Consider the following 27,419-nt stretch of genomic DNA (forward strand, 5'->3'; position numbering starts at 1 on the left):
ATTAAATTTTAAAATCAGATATGTTTAATATGCTCTGACCATGTTTTACAAAGTTATTCAATGTCACATATAAATAGAGGCAAGTTTGCATGTCAAATTTTTAAGTTAAACATATTTATCTCTTGTTTTTCCACGGCAATGTCTCTTCTTTTGGTGCACTTATTTTCATATTGTGTGGTTTTTTGCCATCTTCTCTATTCTAATAATATCTATGTGCTCTCTTCTTTTCTCATGAACTTCATTAACTAATCCTCAAATCCACTGACTTCACCATATCATATTTTTGGTCTCATTGAAACCTCAATATTTATAAAAAACACGAGTCAAAGATCTACTGGAAGGGTGGATCTAAATTAAAATTGTGTGAATCAAACCTATGGAATCACTGGTCTCTGAGTTGCAACTATGGTGGTAATTCTGTTAAAGTGTTTAAAGGGTGGGATTTTGTGATGAGGGTAAACATTCTGTTGGAAATGGATTTATTATCACACCGTCACTAAGAGAGTGTGAAATATGTGGAAGCTCTTGGGTTAATAAAGAGGGATAGGAAGCTCAGGATGAGATATTCACATCAAGGATACTATTAGCATAACAAATATTGTGTAAGCTTACAATGTACTCTCCAACCTTGAAAAATAGGTGTAGGACTGCTTTCAAAGTTTTTGGTATGAATAAAATGTAGAGAAAATTAAAAGCAGAGTGGGATTCTATTCTATCTGCTCTCACAGCTGTTAGGAGTATCAAAACATTTTTCCTATCGGCTTGTAAACCGACTCATACATACATATTTTTATGATTACTACTTTCTTTAGATGAAATTTAGTATTGCTGTACTGGTCAAAAGGATGCTTAGAATAAATATGTGACCTTAGCCTTTTTCTAAGTATTGCATTTTCTACTCAGTGGTTAATAAAATAACTTTAAGGGGGATTTTGAATTACGCTGAAAGTAGAAGACCGGACTAAGTTTATTATTCAAAGAACAGATATATATATTTCTATGCCAGCATAGGTATAATGTACAGCTTTTTAGACAGTTAATGAACATTAGATGAGCATTTTTGGAAAAAAATGAATCTGAAGGATTTGATCTGAAGGATCTGAACCCCTTTCTTCATTTAAAAAGACATGAGAACTTTAAAGTTACTCATGCATGTCAGGCTTACACTTACTTAGCTGGGCCAACCTGCATTTACTTAGCCACAGATGGATATAATGAAGATGCTATTCATCTGAAACAATGATCCTTTTACTTATCATAACTGCTGTGTGATGTACATGTCCCATTTAAATGAAATGATATTCACAGTGTCATAAAATATTCATTAAAATTGTTCAGACAACTTGCAATTCAAAATGTTTCCCTATATCTACTATGGATCAAAAGGGTTTTGCTTGGTTTGATTTTGTTTGTTTAACCATTTCTTAAATGACATAGTTTTCACATGTATATGTATTTATTCAAGCATCAGTCTTATCAATATATTTTATTTTCACATCCTGTTTTAAAAACACACTTTGTGCTTTGTGTGTGGCCTTAATTTATAGACCTGTATAAATTTTGTGTAATATAATTTGGATTTCCAAAGGGGAAAAGTCACAATAGTATTCAATTACAGCTGGAATTTTTTAGGCATGAGTGTTAATTTATATGGGAAGAAAAAAAAAAAAAAAAAAAAAAAAGGATGAGGAAAACCATGGGACCAAAAAGAATATTTTCAACACACAGCATGAAATACCAGTATGATTTTTGTGCTAGTTTTCAAAATTAATTCACTCCGGAAAATGACTTTGGAGTTGATGTTAGTAGAAATGAAGAGGCCAGTGTATTCCAGCTGACGCAGGTGTCCTGCTGGGAAGCCCAGATAGGGTTGGTTATAGGCAGGTCTAATTCCTGAGGCTCCTGCTGAGCTACGTGGTTTCATGGCAGTGGTGATTGAAGGTCCTTTTCCTCTGGGAAGCACTCCACCAACTTTCAACCATCATTCAGATGTGATTTCTGCACATCCAGCAGCCAAGTCTGTGGAATACCTAATAAAACTGGACAAAGCTGTTGTTGCGCATCAAATGTTTACAGAGTTCTTTGTTCTTCATCCTCCTGGTATAACACATATGGTTTTGTATCCACAGTTCAGTTATTCCTTTCCCTTAGACAAAGTGACCAGCTATGCCTGCTCTGAAAATACTTTTTGCATTAATATGAACTTGAGTATAGCAGAAAAGGAAAATTCTTATCTTAAGGAACACACAGAGAAACATGGGTTGCAATTCCCACTACTTATATGCCAATTTCCTTATCTTGCATTGTAATTTATTGATTAAAAAGATCAGTGTTCTTTCTGTACTCAGTTCCTGTGAAAGAGTGCTAAATCCTCATGTGAGAGGTGATGAAGACTTAAGAAGCCAACATTCCTTCCCCTGGTAATTAGGGGGAGCTTGTGGCAAAGGGTGGTCAAGGAAGAAACTGTGGGGCAAGAGGTATAAAGAGGGAGTTTTTATTCATTATTTTCTGAAGGAGATGAATGTAAGGTGCTCTCACTTCATTGCTTTGAGTGCCTCTTTTAATACATTCCTCATATTCTGTGATTCCAGATTCTTTTTATGTACAAATCATAGAAACACAGAATTGTTCAGGCTAGACAAGATCTCTAAGATCATCAAGTCCAGCCATTAACCCAGCACTGCAAAGACCTGCACTAAACCATGTCCTCACATTCACATTCCTTTGGAACACTTTCACTTTTGCACGCCACAATAGAAAACTTGGTATTTAATACAGTATGATCCTTTCAAATTTTAGTCCTCTTGAGTCCTGTGGATTTGATGAGGATATAAATGATATATTGAGTGTTGGCTGTCTCAAGCGAGAGGAAAAACATTTACCATGAGTTCTGCCTGTCCTCTGAGAATTTTTGTTTCAATTATAATTACAGATTTTGTGATGTAGGCATAGCTCCAAAAGGAATCAGAATGAGATCGGGTGCAGAATAGTTTGGGATGTTTTTTAAGGAAAAAAAAATGCTTGCCAAAAGAAAGTAACTGGTAGTGAAGCAAATGAAATTCAGTTTTGGTATAGGGCCTCTGAAAGCTGGAAATGTGTAGGCATAAACCATATGAACAACATCTCTTGCTAGTTGCCTCAGCTTCAAAGAACAAACTAGGCAGATCACATCAGACATGAATTTGTTTTTCATATACCACTAACAGCAATCAGACAGAGGTGTCTAAAAATCTGTCATGATTTTAAAAAAAAAACCAACACAAAACAGGTGTCTGTCCTGGAAATACAAGTGTCCTAACATGCATAGTGTTTAAAAATAATGCATCTGAAAATATATAATACAGAAGACATGAGTGTGGCTGTATGTAGATTTATTGCTCTATAACATATATATGGACTGAATGAGCTTTTTCTTTCACAGTTATCCTTTCTGGGTATCTATGAATTTATAATGCTTCTTTTTAGCATTTATATTTGTCTACACTAAAGATGCAATAATTTATTAACATGCTAATGAATGTTTAATACTTTTTCTCTTTATCGTTTTATCATTTAACAGAGGCCATCTCCCTAGCCTCTGTTTCTTGAAACTATGAGAAGGACAAGCATTAAAATAAAGCAGTGCTGTTTGAAAAGTCAGATTTGCAGATTTTTAAAATGTCTCACATCTTGCTCATAACCTGTTGTGCATGTTGTTGAAAGTATCTGAGATCTTCAAGACAGGAGGCAAAATCTCATGTTGGATTTCATGTGTTGTGACTGATAATTATGTTTCAGGTGGACTACTTTTTTAAACAAATATCTGTATAGTAGCTGTAGATGAACTTTATTGCCATAAAAAATCGAAAGAAAATGGTTAAAAAAACAAACAATATATGAAAAAATTCTGTTTGACTCTTCTTTTTTCTTCTATTTAATTAGAATTCAAATATTTCACATTTGAAAGGCTTTTATTTACAACTGTCATTGTTCGGGAGATACACTTACTTTTCAAATCGTTTGAAATTCAAACTTATGAGGAAAAAACAACAAAGAAAATGCAACTTCCCATGTTATTCTAATTGCTGATGATGTTACTGTAGTGACTGAATACCCAAGTTTACTTTCATGGTTTTTCAGGGCCAATGGACTTCAGATGTCATGTTGGACAGGAAATGTAAAGTTTATGTCTTTCTACACAAACTGGAATTTACTTCACTTGCCACCTATTGCAAATGGCAGAATGCATTTTCCCTAAAGTCTCATGTAACTTTCCTAAAATTTCTGAAGGCAGTTAATTTTCAGTCATAAAACAGTCTCTTCAGAAGAAAGATTGGATGGTTAAGGGAAAGCCTTCATCTGTTGCATCAAGATTAATGAATTTGGTATCCCTAAATACACCAGAAATCAAATTGGGTTCTCCACTTAGTTGCATTTTGTAGCACTGTGAAAACTTTTATGAATCATTCTTGTAGATGATGTTTTATGCTTTTATCATGGCAATTTTCATCTGTATGCAATATCAGATTAACAGTATTTACGTGTTAAAAACATGTAAGATTTTAACGCAAGAATTGATACAATGAAGCTTAAAAATTAAGAAATTAAGACAAGTAAAGAGGTTGAATTTATATTTTTCTTCATTTATCAGTTCTGAGAAGTATAAAACAATAAAACATAAACATAAAACAAACTTTCTGCTCACAATCTGAGCTGATACATTTGTGAGTTATCCATGTGTTCTGCCTTTTTTCTACTTAATGGTGGTGATATAAGTTTTTTTCTTCTCCCTCTTTTTCCTCTGCAGCAATGACAATGCAGTTCATTAGTCATCGGTTCCCTGATTATCATGACCCAACTATAGGTGAGTACAAGTTTTTTCTCCCCTTCATCCCTTTTCAGTTTTTCTGCCTGTGTGAGACTGTGAGACTCACTTTTAGCTGCTTCTAAAAGGGTCTTAGATAGAAGCAAGATTTGAAAACTTTAGATTACACCTTTATTTTGTGATGACAATTGTGTTGTGTCATGGTTTTATTACAGATATTTCTTCCTGATGTTCTTGATACAAAAATCTCTTTAAAAAACAGGGTTTTGCATTCATGCACTGTAACTATTAATGTCATGCATTTATAACTGCAGAATACAAAGAAAAATACTAAAGAATACGAAAACTCCAATGTGGAGTGGGGTTTGTTTGTCTGTTTTTTTAAGTTCTGTTATTTTTGTGCTATTTCCCAGTGTTAAAGTCTTAGATGACCTTCTCTAGGAACATCAAATATCTACTCAATTTTACAGAGTTGTGCTCTAGGTATACACACTTTGTTAACTTTGTGGGCTTACCTACTTTATAAACTTTTGTAATAACAGAAATTCACACATATCTACTTTACACTTTTTTACAATACACATTTTTATCAAAACCAAACTTTAAATCCTGAGTGATTGTCAGAACTGCATGTTTATTCATTTAAGAGTGCCTTTATTATTTAGTTTTACTTATACTTTCATATATATGCATTATCCATGTGCAATATTTAATTATAACATGGAAAAGATGGCAGAGTATGAGTCTAATAAGTATAGAAGGCACTAAAGCCATCCAAATTAACAAAGGTTTCTTTGGGGGAAAAAGAGAAATCAATTCGTCTCAGCCCAAATTTTTTTCTTTTTCTTTTTAATTGTCAAATATTTCAAACTCACCTGTAACTTCTATAAAATTACTGTATTGGTATACACAGCAGACAATGAAAGCTTTTATTTTTATTTGTTATTTCTATAGTGTTCCACATTTCCTGGATTTTAACTCTTGACAAATGGTTGTAATTTTAATAATGAAAAAATATGTAAACTCTTTGTGTCACTAGTAGTTTTATAACTATTAAAAAGAATTACAAAACACCAGTGGGATGTGTCAGCTCTAAAGAAGGCAAAATTACTGTGGATTTGCTGCAAATTCATTTGCTCTTCTCAGAAAAAATTGAAGTCATTAAATCTAATTGGAAAAGAGGAACATTATTAGTTATCGACATCATTAATTTATGTACATACATCCATCTTTATTATTAGCTATCCACCTGTCATCAGTATTTATCCCTATATTGTATCTCATCATAATCTTAACTTATTAGTCTCTAGACACCACTACAATATGAATAATAGATAATCATAAAGAGAAAGAAAGTTTATGATGCATTCCAAGTACATACTGCAAGAATTTCTAGTGGACCTGATTAGGATCAAGGTCTCCTTGAGTGAGAAAGTGTTTTTACTCAGTAAAACCAACACCAAGGAAGAAGAGAGAGGGTAAAAGTGAACAGAGAATTTTTGAATTCCACCTCACTCAGCTCGTTAGACACAGAACTGGAAGTACAAGTTTTTCTCTTCTGCATTTCTCTTTCTCAGAACATGATGAGAACATCTGGAAAAATTCTTATTACTATCTGGGCTCCAAAACACACACTAAACAGAAGAGAATACTCTTGGGCTAAGTATGTATGTTTCTTCTTGGGTAAATTTGTGGTATGATACCTTAAAATTTAACATAAATCCAAAAAATCAAGTAGAAGGAATCACTTGCTGTTGTGCCTATAATAACAAACACATAATTTTCAAATGACAGCCCACTGAAAAAGTTTATACCATTGAGATTGTATTCTACTGCTTTTACTCTACTGTCTCAACTCACACCATTCATCTCATGTTAAGTTGTACATACACTGGGAAGTATATTTTTACAATTTAGACCATCAGCCTTAGAATAAAAAAGAGGGATCCAAAATGAGCACTCCCAGCGCCAAGACGATGCTGATGTCAGGAGACACCAGAGAAAAGGTTATTCCTTCAAAGTCAGAAGGAGATAGAAACAGATGCTTTGTGTCATATGAAAGTTATCATCTAAGATCAGAACAGCCATCTCTCTATAGTCAGAGTTTGGTTTCCCACTGGAACCCAGCAGCAGATGACACAGAAATTAGAAAACAGGCCACATATGAAATCTACATTCAAGATGGCTGAGCAACAAAGCAGAAAATGAAACACAGTTTTTCTTCTCTCTGAGAGATCCCTGATCTCTCTGAATGTCAATTGATTGCCTTTCCCTTGTGCCATACAAGGCCTCTTCCATTCCTCAGTAATTCTTATCTTGTATATGGAACCTATGGGCACAGTGTCCTCACTTTTTTTGCGTACTTCTTTGGAAATACCTATTCTGGGTACTTGCAGTTTTATTTTTCTGGGCATTTTTAAGGAACAGAGGTTTCTGTGGAGGTCACTGAATGGGTAGTATTGTTCAGAAAAAAAGTTCTATACCGTGTTTAAGTGATAATCCAAAGATTCCCAATGTTAATTCCAGATTCACAGCGTTAACCAAACTATTGAGACTGTTGCTCTCCATCTGAGCATTAAGATAAGGTGGATTCTCTCATTTGCTTGACATGTACGTAAGAATCTAGTAAATGCCTCCCTATTTTTTTCTGATGTTCTTGCAGTACCTATCACATTGTCTTTTTTTTATATGGTATGGCACTACCTATTATATATTCTTTGTTTCCTATGGTATGAAACTGTGGTGTGACCATGATGCTCAATTGTGCAAATTTAGCCAAGGTTTCAAGAGTTAATATTGGCAGAATTGGTTCTCTACCTCCTTGCACTTGATGTGGCTTTTTCTAATTAATTCTCCTGGAACAAATAGATGGGCAGGGGTTAGTGAAATAGAGGAGCCCTTGTAAAGAGCATCATTGTCCCTGAAATCCCAGAAGTATATTACTTTCAGTTTTAAGAGCAAGCTGTTGATGACTGTGGGGCTACCAAAACATTGATAATCACTTTGTATTTTTTTAACTTTTCATTGTCCACTTTAAGCATTGGCATGGAAGTGAAATAGCAATTTCAGTTATTTTTAATTTCTGCAGATTCCTGCGAAATAGTTTGTCATCTAGGTAAGAATAGAGGACAATAAACTGTTCCCAAAACACATGAGCATAGCACTGATATAATCTGGTTGATAGCCTAGTGGGAAAGCAGAACCAAATCACATTCAGTCACAAAATGCAACAGCTCCACAAAGCCATCCTGTATGGTCAATTAGGAACACATATAAACCTTGAAACCAAGAATCTACAGTAGTTTTTGCTTCAACTTAAAAAAAAAAAAAAAAGGCTGCTATTTGGATTTCATTGTTTCATTTCATAACTTCTGAAATCTTTTCAATACTAAGAATTCTTCTGAATTTCTTTTTTCTATAATGAACACATTTCATGTCCTGCCCTGCTCTTTATTCTATAGAAGCATGCACTTGGGCAGCTGGCTTCTGAAGGCTCTTGGAAGGTTTTTCTTTTCTTTCTTATTTTATTTGCATTTTATGGTGTATCTATAGACTGGTATGATAATAAGATTTGAGGGGAGATAAGTTGTTGTTTTGTTGTTTTTTTTTTTTGTTGTTGTTGTTGTTATTTTGCTGGTTTTTTCTAATCTAATGCAACATAAGGTGATGGTGAAAACTGCTTAGTGATACTGACCAGATAATGCAGAGTCCTTTCATTTTAATATGCTGCCAAATGTGCTTCCCCTTCACAATTCTACTCACCTCTAAACACACTGATAGAGATTTATCATAATTTTGTGCAGTAATAATCTTGCAGCTTTGAAGATGTAAGACATTATTTTTCACCTTTTTTACTGAGAGTCCCCAGGAGCATGGATTTTCCCTGTCATTCCTTCTCATTGTGTTTCACCATTATGTTAGCAATGAATTAGAATTTTCTCTTCCTGCAATGACTTGTATCTCTAGCAATACTGTAAAAATATACAATAAGAACACAATGGTGCTTTGCACTTGTAATTTTTTATTCTGTTATCCATTAATATTTCTGAAGTATTACAGGGCATCTCGATTACAGAAAGCTGTTGCTGCTATTTGTGAGATGATGCAGAATTTTACACTAAAAAAGATATTTCAGTTTCTACGTTATGGGATATATATGTTACACATACGTGTATTTCAAATGTGTTAATTTTGATCTTGGAAGGGCTATGCAAGATTTTCTTAAAGAAGATCACTATAAATTTATTTGAAGGAAAAGGCTGTTTTGTTTTGTTTCTGTTTGTTGGTGGTGGTGGTTTGGTTTTTTTTATGTTTGCTGAGTTTTGGTTTAGTTTGATTTTCCACGTACGCAGAGCATTTTTATTCCAATAAAAGTTTATTGGAATAAAGTACCTGTACATTGTGAAACAGATGTAAAGTGTCAAAATAAATTTGTACAATACATGTTCCCTTTCATCATAGGAAAATTTCTTTTATTACATCTGATTGTCTTAGTTTGGAAAAGCTGCTAAGATATTGAGAAACTCAAACTGCAGACATTTTATAGCGATATAAATAGTTGTGTCAGTATTCATTTAAAATATAGAGTAAACATCGATTAAAATGTTAAATGCTACCTGAATTGCTAATTTTAATGCTGTCACTTCGAGTTTAATGCCACTTCAAATAGGTATAATGGCCATATTTTAGGCCTGCTACAAGCATTGCAGTTTAAAATTTTCAGACAGAAATATATGATTTTCATAAGTAAGGGGGGAGGGGAAGGGTAAAATTACTGTTAGACTGTATGTGGGAAAAAGATCAGAACTTAGCACTTCATGAAAATGAAATTATTTTAGCACATATTTAATATTTAATTGTAGTCAACCATTGCATAAATTCCAAATGGCAGTGGATGCGATAATTTTATGGAACAAATTGCAGAGAGTAATTTACAGTCTTCACAGTCTTTGGCAACATCACAGAGAGTTAATGCAAGTGGAGTGTCAGGAAAGGAAGCATGACATAGAACAGCAAACTGGACAGGCTCCAAGATGATCATTAATCATGTGACTAATCTTAAAATGAATACATAATGCAAATGAGATGTGAGAGCAGCTTCCTGTTTTGGTGAGATACTACTGCATGAGATTGTGTCAAATGAGCAGTTGAGGGCATTAAGGCTGTGTCAATGTCAAATTCTAATTGAAATGGGTGTGGGATGGAAAGCATTCTAGCATTAAGCACATGAATTTCCATGAGGTTTCCTAACTGCATTCACCAGTGCATCAAATAAAATGCATTTACTCATCTTTAATAGGATGTTGGATGTGTGGGGGTGAATTTCAGACAAAAAAAATATAAAAAGTAGCTGGAAATATTCTTGGTTTATATAATGCATACCAAAATATACCAGTGATATAAAGATTATATCTGTTTTGAAGGTACAATAATGAAAAAGGATAAAGCAAGGGAAATACAAACGCATTAAAAATTAAAGAAGACAAAGGTGGGACACATCTGCTAGATCTGGGGAGAGGCATATAGCTACAAATGTTCTATTCACATTTATATTTTGGGTACAAAAAGTTTCTTGAACATTTGTGCTCTTCTATAAAACATGAATGCATGTGTAGACTGTCCCTAAATTAATTCTCATTCTCTTTTTTAATATAGAACATTAAATATTTAGATTGAACTGAGCATGTTATTACTGGATTTGACCCCCAGAATAGTTTGTTGTTTTTTTTTCTTTTCCTTTTCCCTTTTTTTTTTTCTTTCATTCATCATTCACCATATATTAATTTGCCTTCTTTGAAGTAGGAAAAAAATTCATATAAAATCATCAATTTGTCTTCAAGGACTGTCTCCCAAGGGTATTCAGACTGATTATGTAGATGCAGCAGTACTGCCTGCATTTGTTTTCCATATTCATCATTGTTCAAAACAAGAAATGAATAACATATAAGAATACTGGTGCACACATTTGAACCATATTCTTAACATTGTGGTTTTATTTTTCATTTTGTTCTCTGTTGGTATTATATTAAGAGATTAATCGCCACTTTTGGTGTAAAGCATTTTGGCTTACATGTATCAAAAAGAGCAGAGATTATGGCTACTCTTTCTGACTAAGGCTCACATTTAGGCATCTAAATTGTAATGTCTGCACATGAATCATGAATCTTGGTTTTAATTATGTGAGATTCAGGGAGATTTGGGAGTAGGGATTCAGTTCTTTGCTCACTTCCTTTGTACTAGTTTGGAGTAATTTGAGATCCTCTGGAGCATGTCCAGAGAAGGGAATAGATCTGGGGAAAGGTCTGGAACAAAAGTCTGATGAGAAGTGACGAAGGGAGATATGAGGGCCCAGCCTAGGAAAATAAGGAGGCTCGGGGGAACCTTCTGGCTCTTCACAACTCCCTGACAAGAGGGGGAAGCCAGTGGGAGGGGTGGGTCTTCTCCCAGGGAACAAAGCACAGGACAAAAGGAAATGGCCTCAACTTGCTCCAGAGAAGGTTTACATTGGATATAAAGGGGGTTTTGTTAATTTGTTTGTTTGTTTTTTGTGGGGATGTGGTTTTTGGTGTGTTTTATGTGTTTTTTGTGGTGTTTTGTTTTGTCTGTTTGTTTGTTTTGGGGTTGTCCTTTTTTTTTTTTTTTTTTTTTTTTCCCCCCACTGAAGGGGTATTGAGCAGTGGCACAGGCTGCCAGGGCAGTGGTGGAGTCACCAGTCCTCATCTCTAGTGGGATTTAAAAACCCTGTAGGTGTGTCACCTGGGGACATGCATTAGCTGTGGGCTTGACAGTGCAGGGTTTGCAGTTGTACTCAGTGGTTTCAGGGCTCTTTTCCACCCTAAAGTGTTCTGTGAAGTATTCTGTACCCCACAATCCTGCTTTGGCTCAGGATCCTGACCCAGAAGGCTATAGGTCTTCCACACGTCATGTATGGATGATATCTGTCTCCCTGTGTATCTGACACAGGATCTATTGATCACCAGAGCCATTCTAGTCCAGTGAATGAAAACCAGAAAAAATTCCCTAGAGCATATCAAACATCAAAAGTCCAGTATGGGTAACTAGATAGCATCCACACTTCAGAGTAAGGAGATATTAGCTACCTACCTTCCACATAGATACATATTTTTAGGTTTCTAAACCTAGATGCCTGAAGATGAATTCTGATGCCTTCTTTGATAGCTTGTCAGAACAAAGACCTTCACTAATCGCTGTGATACTTCTTGAAGTATTGGGTAGAGGAAGTTTAAGTGAGACTTGCTCTGCACATTCCTTGCTAAGGTGGCAAAAGAAAAGAGAACATTGCCATATGTCTGGCAGTGCAGGTTTTTACATAGTAAGAGAAAAATAAACCAAGCATAGAAAAGTAGGGAATAGCATTAAGAAATTAAGAATGGAAAAAGTGTCCAAACTTCTCAATTAGATTAGAGTTCAAGGAGGCAACAACACACCTTCTGCTTAGTGTTACTATTTCATCCTACTGTGAAAAAAAATACAAATTCTTTGAAAGTACAGAGAGGTGAGACTGGAAAATCACAGCAGATTTTTCTCTCTTTGATGGAAAAAAATTGACTTGAAAACCAAATGTAATCCCATTTCTCTTTGAGATATTTCTTTTTAAAAGGCAGTATCTTCCCTCTAAGGTGCACATTAATGGTAATCTCTCAGCATTTCAGTCTGAGATACGTTTGTCTTACAAGAAGTCTCAGATCATGATGAGATCTGATTCTTTCTGTTGAGAACTTCAGTATTTTTTTTGTTAAGAGAATAGTCTGAACCTATTCTAAACCTGGTATGTTACTCCAATACATGATCTCCTGCTCTATGTTAAGCTTTCTTTGTTTGAAATTTGCTTTTATAACACAACAATTCTGTCCTAAATTGTTTTCAATCTGATAATTTCATGCAAGAAATTATCAAAGCAACAAGTTTCATTTTTCTGTCTGTACTCAAGAGGAATCACCCCTAAAATCCTGGCTGTAATATTAATGTCCAACATTCAGATTTTCTTACAAATATGACTTATTGAATTATTTTAAAGGCTACTTTCATTAGATGAAAGTTCTTTTTTGGTTAACATTTTCAAACACCAGGAAAATATTACTTAATCTACTAATTTTCTTTTAGTATCATATCTCATACAAACAATATTAGAGGATCAAATGCAGTCAGTGTCTTTTTAGAGAGTAGCTACCCCAGAGGGCTGATTCCCCTGTCCTCATCTCCCCTCTCAAGTCACCAAATACCTCGTCAAAGTCTGGATGTTGGTCACAACACCTTGAAAAGAACTTTGGCTTGCACTTAAGCCTTGGCCATGCAGTGGTCTGTGTCCATCTCATGTACCTTTAGAGAACGCATCACAGCAGCTCTACTGGCAGATTCACTTCAGGCACAACAGTGCCAGCCAGACAGCAGCTACAACTAGAAGCCCCTACTTTATCCTGCCATGAAGTCTCAGAGGAGGAAATAATGTAGAGATCAAGTGTAGAGATATCTATCTAGAGCTATTAATATTATATTAATATACATAATTATACATAATATATTAATATGCATATTAGTGTCGCTACATAACTATTAATACCTGGAACTATTCTTTACCCTAAAGCATGGACAAGGAATGATGTATGAGCTATCACCTGCTAGGAACAGAAACTGGAAACTTTGAAACAGTGTGTAGTTTTGTGAGATGAAATAAACCAAATCTTAAAACTCACTTGTGAAGAAAAAGAGGAAATCCCATTCTTCATCTCTACCCTTTTCCCAGCATCACTGACTCTCTGGCATTCATTGTACAGTTTTTCAAGCAGATTCAATAGTATTCCAAAAGAAAATTAAGCCATCCCAACGTGGAATAGCTCTCTACCAGGTTACTGAGTTTTATAATTTTGGTGAAAAAAAAGTAGTTCTCAAAGCTCAAAAAGTCAAAGGGATCATGTGGAAACAAATATGTGGAAATGGGGTTGTATAAGTGGGAATGAAAGAGAACAGAAATTGTTTTATGCCTGGGACTGGCGAGGTGTGAAAACCTGGTCAAGCATCTCATGCATTCACTCTTAGAGTGAATTTTCACCAGTCCATGAGGCAAAATTCCTTCCCAAGCTGTCATCAAAAATAACAGCGACAATTACCTGTGCCACCTTGTGGGGTTTCTTGGGCAATTGTCCATCTCCAAATGAGAAAAACTGGTTAAATGGTCTTTTGACATTTCATGGCTCTTTGTATTCTCAGTTGGAGCATTTATCTAATCAGAATTACCTTAATTGCTAATCTGGCTGGTAATAAAGTTTCCCTTTCTCTATTGTGTTAGAAATGAAGAAAACAAAAAAAATGACTCTGTTTATTATGTGTAAAACCTGGCAGATGGTAAGTGGTGGTCAGTAGAGGTAAATCCAGTTGGTGGACAGCTACAAGGAGTGATTCTATTTCTCTAACATCTCTACTCAAAAAGTGTTTACTATGGCTGGAAGAGGACAGAAAGGTGTTTACCCTGTTTGCTGTCATGAGTGATCTATGCTTGCCACATGGTCACATGCGCCCTTTAGCTGCTAATGGCTCGGATTTTTTATTTTCCATACTCTGTTAACTTTCGTTGTGTTAGAAGTAAAATATGTTCCTGCCTTGGCCATCTTCTTTTCTTCACTGAATAAAAGGTCAACAGAGGATCAAAGTATGGTAAATTATCTTCTATTTCTTCTGGAAACCTGAGATTAATTGTTTAGGTGATAAATACAGAGAGAAGAAAAAGAATCAAAAACTGTATAGAAGTGTGACCTTGTTGGTTGCTCTTCTTAAGTACTGATTAGTCAGATTAAAACTGAGGAAAGGAGACAAAAGCCTTTTCTTATAAATGTGACAATATAAAAGCATTTCAATGGTATATTTTTATAAAAATAGTAAGAATAATGATAATAATAAACATTTTTCTTAAAATCACTTTATAATATCTGCTATATTCAGAGTGTAGAAAGAGTCAGCCAAGAATAAAAACCATTAATTTTTTTTGTCTGTTCTACAAAAAACAATCTATTTTTTTCTTCATGCCAGCTTTGTAGAGGGCAGAAGACCTCCAGTTCAACAATGGCTGGTTTTGGTTTGACTCCATCGAAACATCTTTGCTTCCACCTGTTTTGATCCACCAAGTCTCTGCCTAGATCAATCTAGCAGTATGAAGCAGCAAAACAGCTTAAATGGTTCTTGTGCTGACAGAAGAGGATATTCTCAGAACTCAAACCTTCAGGCCTATAATTACACATTAATATTCACACAAAAAAAGAAAATTGGGGCAATATCTTCTTAGATTCCTCTCTGCTCTTCTGTAGTAGAGTTTCACTGGCATATTTTCATTGGGTTGAGCCTCTTATAAGATTTGTGGAATTCAGTTCTGAACCTTTAAATTCTGACCAATTTTGGCTGCAAGCAAGGTCTGCATCTGGATGGTGACATCAAAACCAGGAGGGTTTATATATTCGCCCAGAATTTCTATACACAGTGAAGTCACACACATATTGCCGTTTCTAATTATCAGTGTAAGTATACAAAGTCATAGAGCATGATTATCTCACCCTAACATCTGCATCTCATATTAGTTAGATGAATAATGCTCCCAAATGTGAAATACGATAAAGAAAGCCTAGGTTCTTGCAGCTGAAGCGGGGTGGAGTGTCATGTTATGTGGCAGCTGAGAATGTCCAGTGAACTGGGAATTAAATGGCTGAAGCTGGAGTGAACACCAAACTCGCTCTGTGGCCTTAGCCCAGTGTTTCTGCTGTGGGTGTCACAACCCTCATTCAGTGATTGTAATTACCATTACACTCATGAAATTAGAAGGTCTTGAAGCAAGACTTGCAGCCCGTGAATAGGAAAGCTTGCTTACATATATCCTGTATATTGTGATTAGCAACCTTATTCCATAAATGATATTTGAAATTGAAAGAGACACCCATGCCACGGCTTTCTAGAGGTGGGTGATTTATCACGCTCAATTCAAAACTCTTCGTCACTGGCCAAATGTTTCCATTAACCTTTCTTTTATGGAAGCCAGCAGCCATCTACACCTTATTAAATCCAAGGCACCATTCGTGCTTATAACCATGCAGATGCAGCCAACTTGCTAATTACTTCCCCTGAAATAACAAAAAGTGAATTTGTAGCTGTCAGATCCTCCCACTCAGCAGCACAAGCATGGACTTGAAAGAATATGAAATTGCTACCTGCTATTCTTGTTTCCTGAGATAAGGGCACTTGGACTCCTGTTAATTATCATGTTTTGATTAAACAAGACTCCTTTGTTCACTTTGTTCACGTACACCTTTGAATGAAATGAATTTTTTCTGGAAGAAGAGAAAGTAATGATATGCTTTTATTAAATATTAGTAGCATTATCTACACTGCAAGCAGTTCCTAACAGCAAGTGCAATGATTTGTCTGAGTTATATTTAACCTTAAGTTGCAAAATTGCTAACTTTTGCAGAGAAATTGTAATTTCTCTGCAAGAGCTAGTCCTGAGAAAAATTGCTTTATTCACTTGGAGGGGGGGCACTTAGGAAGTAAAATTTAGCCTGTTTGAATGACTGTACTGCAAGTTCTGATAAAGAGCTAGTCGAGTTTTCTGGGCAACTAACTTTGTCCTATGAAATCATTAATGCACATTTAATCACATATGTGGATATTTGGAGATTAAAATAATGAATGGTGGCTTTGTTGATTCCAGCAATTGCATCGTAACTAAAAGCTGCTTCACCAGACCAAATTATTCAGATCAATATTGTCAGACTTTCATTTAAATCCATGCTGTAACCCATCAGAAAGTTATCATTTAGAGGAGCTGACCAACCCAGAAGAATTCTATGTTTCACAATACTTTGCTGTGTAAGAATGGAGTGAGTTTCTCCATTCATGTGCTTGGGGAGATGAAGGAAGAGGGGGGAATTGTTTTATAGACTTCATCTTGGTTGTATAAATTGTAAAATAAATTTGATCTTCATCTGATCTTTTAACCACACTGGGGCCTTGTGATAAAGCATTTTTCTTTAATTAATAATAATTTTATTTTGGAGGAGAAACACTTATCTGCAACTAGAAAACAAAATGTGCCAAACAGTAAAAGAATTAATATAAAATGTAATATTATAAAAATAACCAATGTCTCTGTAGAAGAAGATAATTGCATTGATGTCTCTTGTGCTTAATTTTCAATCTCCTAATGGCCCTAATATTTTTCAGGAGTGGGTAAACTCACATATACTCTTATGCTCACATATCCTGCTGTAATCTGTAAACTTTGGGCTCAGATGACAGAGATCTGACTGGGTGCATGGTGCTGCAGGGCCAAAAAAGGTAGTAATGAATTTGCCTTGCTTGTTACCAAGGTTTTATATTTTTACTTCTTTTGTCTAAAAATAGGTGTCTTACATTAAATTTTGTATTGTACATTGTGCTTTGTAACCTTGTTGATTACTCCATATAGAAGAAAAACCTTCCCATGCAAAACTGTTCAACACAATTATTTCTAATTTTAGTTCTTCTTGAAAGCTGTGCAGGCCATTGCCTCCTTTACCAGCTGCTTTGTTAATAAACTTCATGATCATGAGAACGCAAAGGGAGAAGAGAAACTAAATTTAACTGGCTCAAAGTTCAATTCCCTCAGATTTATGATCTGAGGGATCAAATGTTACAAATGTTATAAAATATTCTAGAGCACAGATAATGTGTTTTTTTTAATTATTTTTTTATTTTTTTTTTATTTTTATTTTTATTTTTTATTTACCATAGACTAAGTGAGATTAAGCTGCTTTTGCTTTCAGTGCTTTTCAGCAAAGAACGAAAGGGCACCACAGTAATGAAACAGCAAGCTGACATTCAGAAAGAGATTCCCGTACGCATCTACAGCTTAAACGGAAAAAAAAAAAAATAGAAAATGTAATGTGCAATGGATAAATGGATAATTTTAGAGGCACTGGGTGCATTTCAGGTCACCAAGAAGGCTAGCATGTATTTACCCAAAGCTGAAAATCCATCAGGCTGCTTCAGTAGCTCAGTGTTATCAGCCCTGCCCTGCAGAGCCCAGATCTGAAACATTAGGCAGCCCAACAAGAGGAAGAAAGTTAATTTGAGAACAGCTGTTTTAAGACAGATACATAATGGCAATGGGAGAGGAGCACTGTGGTGAGGTGAGAGCTGAACAGAAATGCTCATTAGACTGAGGAAGCTTTTAGGTGAATTATTGGAAACAGATGCAGCCAAAGCCTGAGGTAAAGAAGTCAGACAAGAGTACGATGAAGGTGGCTGCTAAAAACTACTAATGATGAATAGTCAGGCTGTGTGGGACTTACTGGGCCCAAGTTGAAGTTTTTATTCTGCTACAACAATTCTGGATGTTCAACAGGTCGCCCAGAGGGATTTTAAACTCCCCATCCCTGGAAGTGTTCAAGGACAGGTTGGGCAGGGCTTTGAGCAACTTTAGTCCAGTGGAAGATGTCCCTTCCCATGGCAGGGGAGTTGGAATGAGATTCTTTTAGATCCTTGCCAATTTAAACAATTTTGTGATTCTATGATTCTGTACACTGTGCGCCCTCTCTAAGCATTTAGACACAAGTTTTCATTGATTAGGATTAAATGCAGAGATCTGTTTTAGGATCTGGACATAATCTAGTTGTGCTTCAGCTTTCCATTGAAGATATTAACAGTTCTTATATTAGGAGGATAAAATCAACTACAAATTGTTCAGCTCCCTTTTTTTCAAACATAGATAATAGAATCATTACTTTTTTGTTTATTTGTTTTTGGTTTTATTTGCATCTTCACTCATTGAAATTATGAATTATCTTATCAACTGCAGAATTACAGAATAATTTTCATTGGAAGAGACTTCAAACATCATTCATTCCAACTCTGCTGCCATGGGTAGGGACACCTTCAACTGGACCAGGTTTCTCCAAGCCCCATCCAACCTGGCCTTGAACACTCCCAGGGATGGGGCAGCCACAGCTGTTCTGGGGAACCTGTGTCATTGAGAACTCAGGGATAATATTTATGTGCCATTGAAGGAACAGAAACCTCTAAAACAGAACTCAGCAGTTAGTTAAAAGCATGTCGTAGCAGTGAACAAAGGCTAGATAAAGAAAACCTGCTCTCAATTGAAATTAGGGAGAGATGGAATCTACAACAGTGATACATACTTGAATTTAGCAAAGCCATTTGAAAACCTTACAGAATATTTTTTGAAGACATATGTGGCCAAAGCCTTGGTTCAGTATATTATCTGTAAATATATTTATGGCAATTTGAATGCTAAAATGGAAATGGACAGAGATTTTTTGTATTTATTACCATGCATAATGAATAAATCAATTAATTCTTTTTATGATAAGCACTTAACATAAATAAAGCTTTATCTTTTCTCAGATTATTTTAATTTTCTCAAGGCCTACACTATAGATTTTTTATAGGCTAGCAGAGAAGTAATATCTACATTAAATGTTGCATTACTTACCTACATCACTTTCATAGAATCAGCTGATGTGTTCAAATGTGGTTACTGAAGGAAGCATTTCTAGCTGTGGGTTTAGAAAAGCAGAGGTATATTTTTTTCCTCTCTTCAGCAAACCATCATCAAGATTCTTGTGGCTGGAATAGTATTGTCTGTTACCATCACTTCTGTAGGCTGATAACAGGCAACATGTGCTGTTAACATCAAACTGAGAGAAACCTGAAGGATCTGACAAAGACATGAGAAAGCTAAACAAATGACAAATGACACATACAGCTCAATGATGAGAAAAAACCAGCATCCCTGGGAAGAAAAGTACAAAGTACTCCTAGTTGCAGTTAGAATCACAGAATCACAGAATAAGGTGAATTGGAAGATACCCACAAGGATCAAGTTGGCACAAGTCCCAGCCCTGGCCCTGCACAGGACATCCCCAGGAATCACACTATGTACAATGATGTAACAGAGCTGGAACTGGAATATTTAAATATCCTAGTTAATAGCCTGGTGCTAATATCCCTACTTGTATTATTTTAAAGGATCTTCCTATCTACATGAGTATTTACAAAGTAAAAGGCAATCAAATCTGTCAGTCCTCTAAACCACCCACTGCTTATCATGTGTGCAGAGCTTATAGGAAGGAAACTGTGTCTTGGTGTCCTTGTCTGCAAAATGCTGATAGCAATGCTCACTCAAATTGTAAACCACTCATAGTCCAGGAAAATAATTATATGCTAAGGGAGGTTTTAATAGCAATGTATTTTGATGGGTAATTCCTGTGACATGAATATTTTTATCTCAAAGAGGAGGAGTTTATGTGTAGTATTTGGTACAGTGGTTTATGTCTCTGTTCATCCAGTCTTTTCACTTAAGAATTCTTTGCTGTAAATAGAAACAGCACCCATACAGCCAAAGACTCATGACCGTCCTGCATTCAGGAGCATTGCTAAATTAAAATGCATTTGTAGTAGATAATCTAAGCACACCAAGAGCTGTGTCTCCTGCTGTTGCTTTGACACACAGGGAGAACAAGAGGCAGCATTTCAGGTATGGCTGACTGAGCTTGGATTCCTTCTGCTGGCTTGAAACCTCCTCAGTCAAGTAAAATATTTTTTGGCTCACCTATATATGTGAATCTGATAAGTTTTAACCGCAATTGGTATTGTACAAGACAGAGAAGAGGAGAGACTTTATTAGAAGGCATAGAAACAGAATCAACAAATGGAAGAAAGAAGCATCTGACCTATATTTCAGGGACTGCAACATGTCTCTAATGCAGACAAAAAGCCTATTACAACTCCCTTTCAAACTGAAAACCATTCAAATGTCTTGAAGCTGATACCTGTTCATAACTGAAAATGTACTTTGATATATTTTTTATGAATTCTGCTTCTTTAAGAGAATTGATCATAACACAACCTTGCATTAATTACTGTATTTCTGTGTCCAGATTTATGTCCTATAAAAAAGAAATCTGAAAAAAAGATCATGCATAAATTTTGCACACACACATCAAAAAAAGAAAAGAAAAAACCCAAAATAGCCAGGCAACATAGGAGTGTAAGGATTTTTTTCTTTGCTTTTCCAACATTGCAAAGAGCAATTAAAAAATTAAAAAAGAGAAGTTTAAAAAAACCAAACAAGCCCAAATCTCCAAGGAACTTGATTTCTTGGTTTAATTTATATATTCAGTAAAGAAGGAAAAAAAATTAAAAATAAATAGGTACCATTCAGAAAACAGTTGGATCTCAATGTGTTTTGTCCCACCCTGCAATGCATTAAACAGTCAGTATTCATTGAAGTCATATGATATCATAGTCTGAGAAGAATTTTGCATATATTTTTATTTTTATTTTTTTAATCTTTGTAGGAAATAAGATCATAAAAAACACCCCAATATTATATGTAGAAAAAAGATTATTTTTAACTTACAGTTCATATATCCACACATTATTCTGACAACAAGGATGTGGGAATTTTGTTTTGTTTTCTTTTTGGTACCCTAAAAAATGTTCATTCTTGCAGTCAGCATTTGAAACAGAATTAGCAATATCAGTAAACTCCATCCACAGGTTTGTTCATGCAATAATCTATTCTTCTGGAGAATTTTACCCAAACGAACAGCTGAGACTTTTTGATTAACCTCACAGAAAAAGACTGATCCTGAGCTTAATATGAACAATTTAGTTATAGTCTGATTTATTGCTTAATGTCTGATTAGCATTCATGTTCTATTTTATATGTTCTTTTAATGCTTTAGTGAAATAGCAGCTGGATTTTGGCCTTGAATACGATTCCTTGGATCTGAAGGGTGTAAAGCATAAATACACATGGTTTAGCAGACCCAGTTAAGACCTCTTATATTCATATTATAAATTAATTCAGTGAAATAAAATGTAGTGTACTCAAACACTGTAAGTGGTGTAAATAAACTAGACACCATTTTTAATACAGATAAATTTTAAAGGGAGGATATTAGGGCATGAGTTTATTAGGATTCCTGGTGAAGATTTTCGTGCTTTGTTTTATATGCATTTAGATGCTGTTTCAGAGGAACATCTTTACTCCTATTCTTCTCTGTCCACATGTGAGCCGCTTGTTCCTGCTCTTTACATCAAGGTCTCAGAACTTCTCTTTCCTTACCATGACCATAAATTGCACCATGCTGCCTGGACTATAAAGACTAACCACATGGTAGTCTCTTCTGAAATCCTCTGGGAAATGTATAAAAAATACCAGGATTTCCGCTTAGCCCCATAGCAACCAATCAATAAAAAATATAGGCCCAAGATACAGATTTATCCAACTCTTGACCTCCTGGAAGTGTTTCTTTCCAGGTTAATGTCTTTGTCTCATAATTTGAATAAATTAAAGATGTTTGCCCATGTACTAGATAGAAAAGACAATCAAACCTCTATTTACATTACTTTCTGAGATGAAATCCCAGTTTCAAAGTACTAATTGTAGACCAGAACTAAGCGGTACAGCCCTTCCTCTTGATCTTTATGATATGATATGGGAAACATGGGTTTCAATTTTTTTCAACTTAAATTTTTTCAGTGTTTTCAATTTTCATTTCAATGCATCATGCTTCTGCCTGCTGTCTTCGAAGAAATGAAATGCCCAGGAGATCAGTGAATCCACAGGTAAATGGAAAGGCAGTGCCTCTCAAAAGAGTGACTTTTTTGAGCATTAAGAAAGTGTAGCTCATGAGAGGGTGCTATGATTTGTTCTCTAGTGTGAGGGTGTGTTGGCTCAAGACAGTGATTTCCTTGGCGAGTCTGTGTTCTAGGATTTCCTCTTTAATTGTGTACCTGAAGAAAATGAGGAGTTACAACTCCCACCTATTTTCTGTCAACAAGCTGGTAGAAAGTATCCCTGCTTATCACACCCCAACTGAGGACACTTTTAGGCTTCTTTTTATTATCTGTACTATCCTGCTTTTTGCACATAGGAAAAGACATTGTTACAAAGGAAATTCATATCTCCTTACCGTTTCATTTCTACATTTCTTTGGGCAAAAGCAAATATTACATGTAAAAAGCATTTGCCTAAATAACCATTTAAATTCATGTACTTGGTCAAAGTGTAGCAAGGCATGTTTCTCTTCTACCAAGAGAAGACATCAGCATATATCAAGAATGAAAAAGAGACAGTGATTCTGACACTCCGTTGTGAAATGTTTTGAGGTCAGAAGTCAGGGAAATAAAAATAAAAATAAATGAAAATGACAAAATGTCTTTATGCATTCAGTGTTATGTCTGCAAAGTAAGAATATTTTAAAGATAGTCTGGCTTCAGCTTTTAACAGTTGAAATTTTACTGATGACAATGACATTATATCAGGGTACACGTGGAATAGCTCAGCAGGACAGATATCTTACATTCACTTACTGAAATCTGTGGCTGATATTCAGAGGCTAGTGGGACTTTTAGTTATAGCTAACTCTGAGCCTGTAAATCCTCTCTGGGGGAAAAAAAAAAGAAAAGAAAAAAAAAATTATCTAGCTTCATTTTTATCATATTTATTTAGTAAAATGTAGGTAGGAAAATTTTTCTCTACACTGACTGTTTTAAAACTTCTGTATAAATATTCATATTGGTCTAAGTATGAAAAGGGAAGTAGGACCACTGGCTTTAGAGCATCCAGCTTCAGAGCCAAGAATACAAGCTAAATTTATGGAAGTCATATTCTAATTATGTATGCAGTAATGTAATGCAAATGGACACCCCCTTTCATGGAAGTACATTAATAATACTTGATAGTATCAATGGAAATCATATTAAGGAAATACCATGTTTGATTTTACATATTTTACTATTTTGCTTTTAATTTTTGATTAACAAAAAGGAAGAAAAAAATCAGAAGAAAAATATCTACTGCTGGTAGGTTGCATTGTCATGCAAGAATAAATTACTTAAACTGCAAGTAGTCCAAATAATTTTATATGGTCCCTCTTTGCCCCACAGCTTCTTATTCAGCAATCCCCAAAAAGATCTATTAACAAAAACATATGGTGGTTGGAGTGCTCTGGTTTTCTCAGCAAGGTAATATGTCATACAATTAATTAAGCCTCTGGGCCATCTTAATATCAATGGGATTAGGTATTTCTTTTAAGAAAGTCATGTGCCTATTTGCTGAATTAAAACCTAAAATACAGGGGGAAATCTTGCATGTGATTATGTCATAAAAGACAGCAATCAGCTGTATTGGAGGGGTCTGAGTTGGGGCTATATAGAGTTGTATCCAAATGCTCTTATCTTTTTTCTTCTGCTAGTAGAAAGCAGATTTTTCCACAATTTTATAATGTGTCATACAATGCAACATATATATTATGGCACAAACTAGAACATCCCAAGAAATCCAAGTACCTGCCATATAATCCCATATTATAATCTCAATATTATTTTGACAGTGGTTGAGAGCTTCTTGCTGAGGGTCTCTGCTAGCACTGACTCCCAGGAAGGACAGGCCCAGCCACAGGCTCATGATGGTTAACGACATTTCTCAGATACTGCAAATGCGCTTTACTTGTCTTCACGCCCCAGTGCATTTCCAGAGCACAGCGTCAGTCATAAAAGTCACTCAGGCTGGTCTGCATGATTGTTCAATTAAAGAGCACAGATAATTTCCAAGACTATTTCAAGTATAAACATGGGCCAGTATCTATGCGCCTTTTAATCTTATGAAGAAAATACAAATGTTGAGAGGGGAATGAAATTGAAAGGTGAGGTAAACAGCTTATGCAAATAGTAGTTCACCTTTTCTTTGTTTTAGTTCTTCTAAATTTAGTTGACAAAATCAGGAGTTTCTCCTCCTCTGCCTGCATCTGAATGTGAATACACAGATTGCAGGATTGATTTTTTAAAAGTTTATTCTCAGCCTTTCTGGAGATAGACAGAAGTTTAAATAATTGCTCTGACATACCTCAGCCAGGACCCTGTTTAGCCACAGGGAGTCTATCCCAATAATTTAGACAATCTTTACACTGAAACTATTTGCTAGAAAATCTCTTTGAATGTGCCATTGTGGTAAGTAAAAAACCCACTCTGTTGCATTGCACCAGCACAACACCTCTGAACCTTTCTGACCTAAGTAACATCTGGGGCCTGTGTTTAAAGAAAGGGAAATGAAAAAAAGAAAAAATTAATTTCCTTTTAAAGAAAGGAAAATTTAATTTTTGTATTTTGAGGTCATGTGATAGAAGTGACTCTCTTTTGCTGGTACTTTGTAGTAATTACAGGATTTCAAAAAGGGGCTTTTGAAATAAAGCAAGGCAAGGTGAGATTGAAGAGCTTTTGAAAAGCCTGCTCCAAACTAGCAGAGTTGTTTCATTTTCCATTCTGTGAGCCCCTCATATACTTAAGCAAACTGCACTGTGTTTTTCAGAGGATGCCTATAAAACTCAAGTCCGAATTGATGATGAACCAGCCTATTTGGACATTCTAGACACTGCTGGACAGGTGAGTAATTTTCCAATGTGAGTCATTCAATAAGAGATAAACTCAAAGATTTTAACCTCGGAGGTATGGGTCACAGTGCTGAAGATAAGGTTCCCTATTCAAACATAAAGGGAGCAGTTGCAAAATAACACAGGAATTAACAAAGGGGAAGATTAAAGGAGTGCTGCAGTATAGAGCAGTATAACTTCCAAATCTCATCAGAGGAGACAGACAGGCTGAAAAGAACAATAGATGTAAAGATGTTGCTTCTTCTTCTCTTGTATGCAGGAACATCTATCACAATAATGAAATAAATAAATACTATGTTGATTGTCTTACATCTTTTTCATTCCTCCTTTTCTATACGTATTAGAAGAATTTTTTGGCCTACTTGTAGACTAAGTAATTTGTTACATTTTGTCTTCTCCCAATATTATATCTAAATATAAAATGTTCAGCTGTAAGGAAAAGATCTTAATGCCAAAAGTAACACACAGTGTGTCCTGGGTTGTAGATTAGGATGTATTCTATCATCATCTTCAGTTAACGGCCCATCAATGCCTTTTGCATGACTCAGAGATAACTCCCTCTGGGAGTTATCTCTCTCTTTAATGGGCCATCAAGGCCCTCTTCCATGACTCATCATCCCATTGTGAGATGCTCCGCCCATGGGGAAGAGCCAAGCATTCTCACCTGGATATAAGCTGGGATTTGGGACAGTAGAAGTAGCCCTCACCCACTGGATTCCCAGAGGACCAGAGCTACCAGACCTTTCTACAAGATTTCTGTTTCAGGAAGACCACCTCGTCTGGACTATTTCCATCACCCTGCTCAGGTTGTATTCTGACTCTGTCAGTGTTTTTTTTCATTTTGTATTTATTTTATTTTATTTTATTCTATTCTATTTTATTTTCCTTTTCTTCTCATTAAATTTTATTTCTGACTTAGAGCCTCTCACTTGGTTTGTTTTCAAAACCACAACACAGTGTTACGTATACAGGCTTTCCAGAGAGGCTCTGGCTGTCCAGTCCCTGGAAGTGTCCAAGGCCAGGTTGGACGGGGCATGGAACCACCTGGGATAGTAGAAGTTGTCCCTGCCTGTGGCAAGGGGCTTGGAATGAGATGAAATTTAAAGTTTCTTCTAACCAAAACCATCCCCCAATTCTCCCATTTCTACAACAGTGTGTCTGCTGTGTGAACATCAGCCAGGGAATTAAGCTTCATATGCAATAATGAAGAAGAGGGAGTTTAACACAATAATTTCTTCTACCTGACTCAGTTAATTTCTTTCCACCTCAAGATATTTTTACTGTTCAAAGTGCTGCCACTTGCTGATCTTTTCTTAAGGTGTGTCTCAGTGTCTGTTCGAAGGCTTTTGTAGTCTCCCAAGTTTTCAGAGTATATGTGGCACCTTGTGCAGGAACAAGACAACCAACAAGAAACCCAACAAGAAACTTAAACATACTTAAATAAACAAAGAAGTATTTGGGAAGCAAAAACCTGGTAACCTTGTTCTCAGCTTCCTAGATGACTGAACGCACCTAAGCTGCAAATGGTGAGAAATGCAGTCTGCTGCCGAAAATTTAAAGGAAGTTCAGCTATTGTCAGTCATTTTCACATATACAATTTTTTCATGATTTTTAAAGTTTTTGATCACGTGAAAAGGCTAAGACTAAATCTCATTCTTAGTTTACGGGAGGAGAATACAATTTCAAAGGTTGTGAATTTTGTCAAAATAGACAGTTGCAAGTTAAGAAAAGAAATCCAAATAATTCAGTCAGTGAAAGGTGGTGAGGATAATAGTAGAAAAAGATGGAGTTTAATCTCTAAGTTTTATCATTATTAGGATGCAAAACATCTACAATATTAGAGGTCCATGGTGTGTAGTGATCAAGTAATGAAATGTGGTTCGGATATTTCATGGAGTCATAGAATTTTAAAAGTTGGAAAATATCTTCAGGATCATCGAGTGCAACCATTAAGCCAACACTTCCAAACCCACCACTAAACCACATCTCGAAGTGCCACAGCTGCAGGTGTTTTAAATCCCTCCACTGCCCTGACATCCTGGGCCAGAGCTTGATAATCCCTCAGAAAAGAAAATTTTTCACATGTTCAATCTAAACCTCTCCTTGCTCTCTCATCCATTCTTTTTAGCAAGCAGAGGCCTGTGGCAGAAGCACCA

The 27,419-nt window shown here is 35.6% G+C and overlaps 1 protein-coding gene across 1 annotated transcript in view; it reads left to right on the forward strand.

Annotated features, from left to right (window-relative positions):
* Positions 1-27,419, forward strand: part of RIT2 (Ras like without CAAX 2) — a 185,049-nt gene that overhangs the window by 58,551 nt on the left and 99,079 nt on the right. Inside the window, exons 2-3 of the mRNA XM_066339790.1 lie at positions 4,787-4,843; positions 25,182-25,255. Coding sequence (XP_066195887.1) covers positions 4,787-4,843; positions 25,182-25,255 — 131 coding nt within the window. The remainder of the gene's footprint in view (positions 1-4,786; positions 4,844-25,181; positions 25,256-27,419) is intronic.

The sequence above is a fragment of the Sylvia atricapilla genome, chromosome Z (assembly GCF_009819655.1).
Source record: "Sylvia atricapilla isolate bSylAtr1 chromosome Z, bSylAtr1.pri, whole genome shotgun sequence".
Classification (NCBI taxonomy): domain Eukaryota; kingdom Metazoa; phylum Chordata; class Aves; order Passeriformes; family Sylviidae; genus Sylvia; species Sylvia atricapilla.